Raw genomic sequence first — 4,355 nt, 5'->3', positions numbered from 1 at the left:
ATATTTTTTCATATAAATACGGTCAAACTTTGTGAAGTTTGACTTCAAAGAATTCTAATGTGCAGAGTAAAAAGGACCGGAGGGAGTAAAAAAAAATTCGGTCGGACGTATACGGACGTGTCGAGGGTGGGCATTGAGATGCGTGAAACCAGAGAAGCACACATGGATACCTTTTGAGCAGATGGCCGCAAACCGACACGCACACGCACGGCGCTGCGCGGCGCCGATTTCGAGACCAAGCATGCGCCTCCTATCCTATCTACTATCCCTAGCCTAGCCGCAGGCCTCCTCCTACTCATCTCTCTCTCTCTCTCTCTCTCTCTGCGCCGCTCTGCTAGCTTCTCCACCTCTATCTCTACTTTTGTTGGCTTGTCTACAATTTTTCTCTGGTGCAGTTGTCATGCCATCTGATGATCTGACCATCGTCTCGATCCGCTCCTCCCTCCCTCCATGGTCAAGACCTCGCCTTGGAATGGGGACCCTCGTCGGAAAAGAAATGGACGTCCTCCATTTTTACCAAGGGATGGATGGATAGATAATTAGGCAGAGGAGGAATCTGGAGCGTCCCCTCCCTATATAAAAGGGCATCCTCCTCTCTCTCTCTCTGCCTACCAAGCAAGAGCAACACTTGTTGCCAACACAGACACCGCTCTGCCTCATCAACCGAAACAGAGCATCCAAGAAACCAGAGGAGGCAGAGAGAGGTAGAAGAAGAAGTAGAAGATGGCGCTCCTCCTCCTTGTGCTGGTCGGCGTTGTGGTCGGCGTGGTGCTGGCGAGCAGCCTGCTGCTGCGCTGGAACGAGGTCAGGTACGGCCGGAGGAAGGAGGGCCGCTTGCCGCCGGGCACAATGGGGTGGCCGCTCTTCGGGGAGACCACCGAGTTCCTCAAGCAGGGCCCGAGCTTCATGAAGCACAGGAGCCTCAGGTACGTAGTCCTTCTGGTCGATGATATGGTTATGCATTCTTGCCTGCGTCTTCTTGCTCGGATTGACAAGCTAGCTAGCTAGCTAGTGTCTTCTGGACATGTCGCTTCGCCGGGATTCGGTGGATTTTGTTGGGGAGTACGCAGTACTACGCTGGTTGGTTGTGGGGAACTCAACCGGAGATGGATGCCGGTTGCTGTTGCCGGGTTGAGATGAATGTTGCCGCCGGCGTAGCCAGCTTTCAGTCCAATAATTGATAACCCCTCTATTTTCACAAGATTTTTTACTACTAGTAGTAGTACTAGTACGTCTGTCTTTACGAGAATAACAAGTGTAACTCACTCACGCGAATCTATCAACGCCGGAAATGTGCCGGTTTGGCAGCAACTTTCCGGCTGTGTAAAGGAGGAGGAGCATCATTTTAGCTGCTTGTCCCCCAAAAGCTCACATAATAACACACGCTCATCACTGCTCCAGCTCCCAAAGTGCCTAACATTTGTAAATATGTCCCTCCGCTTTCAACTTTTTCTACCAACTAGAACAATTAACATTGCTCAATCTAATCTAATCTAATCTAATCACACGCTCATTGCATGATGACACTGTTTGCTTGCTTGTTATTAAGAAGTATAATCTACTATATAGCATAATCTTTCTTCGAAACAAGGAATTAACATTAGTGTGCGCTGCTGCAGGTACGGGAGGCTGTTCCGGACGCACATCCTGGGGTGCCCCACGGTGGTGTGCATGGACCCGGAGCTCAACCGCCGCATGCTGCTGCAGGGCGAGGCCGGCGGCCTCGTGCCCGGCTATCCGCAGTCCATGCTCGACATCCTCGGCCGTAACAACATCGCCGCCGTCCACGGCCCGCTGCACCGCGTCATGCGCGGCGCCATGCTCGGCCTCGTCCGGCCCGCCGCGCTCCGCACCAGCCTCCTCCCCAAGATCGACGCCTTCATGCGCGACCACCTCCATGGATGGGCAGGCAGTGTCGTCGACGTCCAGGCCAAGACCAAGGAGGTATAGCACACAGGCCACCTGTACATCTAGCGACAGTTTTTTCCCAAGAAAAAAAGTTGACACAGTTGGGTGGAATGTCGGAGTACGTTAATGCCAGCAACTGCCTCCATGTTATTTCTCTGTCCCCCACAGATTAGTTCACTCACTGCTCTGCTCTGAAAATATTTTGCATCCGTTCATGCTACTGAGAAAATTTTGTTCAAATACATTTCGCTTGTTAACTGTTTTGCAAATACTAGCTTGGTGGACGCCAGATGTATCAGTGATAGAAATAGCTTGTTTTAGTGACAGCATCACTCTACGCATTCCAAAGTGGTTGTTGCAGAGTTTCATAGCAGAGTAGTATCTTCCTTGCAAAAACAGAGTACATCTTGCATGGGCATGGCAACAGCAGATCCCAGAATCTTATGTCCTCGTATCATACTCTATCTAACTGGCTTTCCCTTTCAGATGGCCTTGCTATCCGCACTCAGGCAGATCGCCGGCATCACCGCCGGCCCGCTCTCCGACGCCCTCAAGACGGAGCTGTACACCCTTGTCCTCGGCACAATCTCGTTGCCCATCAACCTCCCAGGGACCAGTTACTACCAAGGTTTTCAGGCAAGGAAGAAGCTCGTGTCCATTCTAGAGCAGATGATCGCGGAACGGCGATCCTCTGGTGATGCTCACGATGACATGTTGGATGCTCTCTTGAGAAGCGGTGATGACGGCGCCAGGGAAAAGATTAGCGATGAGCAGATCATTGACTTGCTCATCGCCCTCATCTACTCTGGATACGAAACCATGTCGACCACTTCGATGATGGCCGTCAAATACCTATCGGAACATCCGCGGGCCCTCGAAGAACTTAGGGTGTGTACACATACTCTGTAAATCAATTTTGGTTCAATGGCATACATCATGTGCTTCTAAGGTTTACTGATGATCTTTTCACTTTTGAATGCAGAGAGAGCATCTTGATATCAGGAAGGGAAAATCTCCGGAGGAAGCCATCAGCTACGATGATTTCAAGTCCATGGCCTTCACTCGAGCTGTAAGTAGGAGATCGGACACAAAAGATGAAGTCAGAGTAGTAGTATAGTATGAGTATAATCATGATGTACTTATGGACACCTGTATGCAGGTCATTTTTGAGACGCTAAGATTAGCCACAGTTGTGAATGGACTGCTGAGGAGAACTACCCAGGATGTAGAAATGAATGGTGAGTTATGGTTGGAAATTACTCTGCCACTAAAGCATTTTCTAGGAAAAGGAATAGGTCAGTTCTAATTGGTGTACTATCGATTTTTTCCCCAGGGTATGTCATTCCAAAAGGCTGGAGAATCTATGTTTACACAAGGGAGATAAACTATGATCCGTTCATGTATCCTGACCCGATGACCTTCAATCCGTGGAGATGGCTGGTAAGTAGAAGAGTGGAAAATGTTAATTACCATCAAACCACCAATACAACAGCATATCACCACAGCAGAGGAAGTTCTAACCTTTTTTTGCCTACTAAAAATGTTCAGGAGAAGAACATGGAATCGCACCCGCACTTCATGTTGTTCGGAGGGGGCGGCCGGATGTGCCCCGGGAAGGAGGTGGGAACGGTGGAGATCACGACTTTCCTCCACTATTTCGTGACCCGATACAGGTATGTTCAACCTCTCATTAATCCACGTTGATCCGATTGCTAAGGGCAGCTCCAGCGTTATTTTTTACTAACAACAGATGCTTGCATTTGGTTTGATGTTGCAGATGGGAGGAAGAAGGCAAGAACACAATCTTGAAATTCCCCCGGGTGGAAGCTCCCAACGGGCTGCATATCCGAGTTCAAGATTACTGAACTCTTCCAACAAACATTTTGCAGAGTTAAGATAGATATGACAAAGACAAAGATCGATGAGAGCGCGATTCTGGGCGGATGATTAGATTAGATCTTTGATGCCTGTAAAAACATAGGAACATTGCGATAGTATAGATGTTATAGGTTCACTAGGTAGCCGGGGTAAAAGGCAACAAGATGCTCCTGTGTTATTTTGGTCTACCAATTCCGAAATGGACAAAGGCGTATGATGTGGATAGCTTCAGCTCTCTTTTTCTTGTCGAACCACACATGCAGCAGAGTTGCATGTCAAATGATAGATAGATAAAATGGATGCTAATTAACAATATGAGTGTAAAGAAGAAATATGCAGTAAAATGAAGGAAGTAGAGTCTCGGATACAATTTTTGAACTCATCAGGGAGGCGTTGTCCTTTTGCGGAGGGAGTTGCTCTGCTCCGTTGGCGTAGTCATGGTCACTGACAAGAGAGCATGCTCTCTCTTCACCATACCATCACTACAACGAGGCGTACCGTCATGGGGCGCCGTCTTCCTAAACACATGCGGGACAAGCGAATGTGGTCGTGAGAAGTAAATTGCGCAG

At 48.8% G+C, this 4,355-nt stretch overlaps 1 protein-coding gene across 1 annotated transcript; it reads left to right on the top strand.

The window, feature by feature from the left end:
* Nucleotides 1-509: 509 nt before the first annotated feature.
* LOC119352699 (cytochrome P450 85A1-like) lies at nucleotides 510-4,017 on the top strand. The gene is made up of 8 exons (XM_037619274.1): nucleotides 510-926; nucleotides 1,620-1,944; nucleotides 2,395-2,796; nucleotides 2,891-2,977; nucleotides 3,068-3,146; nucleotides 3,242-3,348; nucleotides 3,457-3,581; nucleotides 3,686-4,017. The coding sequence occupies exons 1-8, from the start codon at nucleotides 724-726 to the stop codon at nucleotides 3,771-3,773; spliced, it is 1,416 nt and encodes a 471-aa protein (XP_037475171.1). The 5' UTR covers nucleotides 510-723; the 3' UTR covers nucleotides 3,774-4,017.
* The last annotated feature ends 338 nt before the right edge of the window (nucleotides 4,018-4,355 follow it).

The sequence above is a fragment of the Triticum dicoccoides genome, chromosome 2A (genome assembly GCF_002162155.2).
Source record: "Triticum dicoccoides isolate Atlit2015 ecotype Zavitan chromosome 2A, WEW_v2.0, whole genome shotgun sequence".
Taxonomy (NCBI): Eukaryota; Viridiplantae; Streptophyta; class Magnoliopsida; order Poales; family Poaceae; genus Triticum; species Triticum dicoccoides.
The sequence above is the reverse complement of the archived record's forward strand: the minus strand, read 5'-3'. Positions and strand labels throughout refer to the sequence as shown.

Bases quoted from the DNA above. Each gene is read 5' to 3' on its own strand.
- LOC119352699 (XM_037619274.1), top strand. From the start codon at position 724: ATGGCGCTCCTCCTCCTTGTGCTGGTCGGCGTTGTGGTCGGCGTGGTG. The intron at 3,349-3,456 runs GTAAGTAGAAGA...AAAAATGTTCAG, and splicing joins TCAATCCGTGGAGATGGCTG to GAGAAGAACATGGAATCGCA. The intron at 3,582-3,685 runs GTATGTTCAACC...TTGATGTTGCAG, and splicing joins TATTTCGTGACCCGATACAG to ATGGGAGGAAGAAGGCAAGA.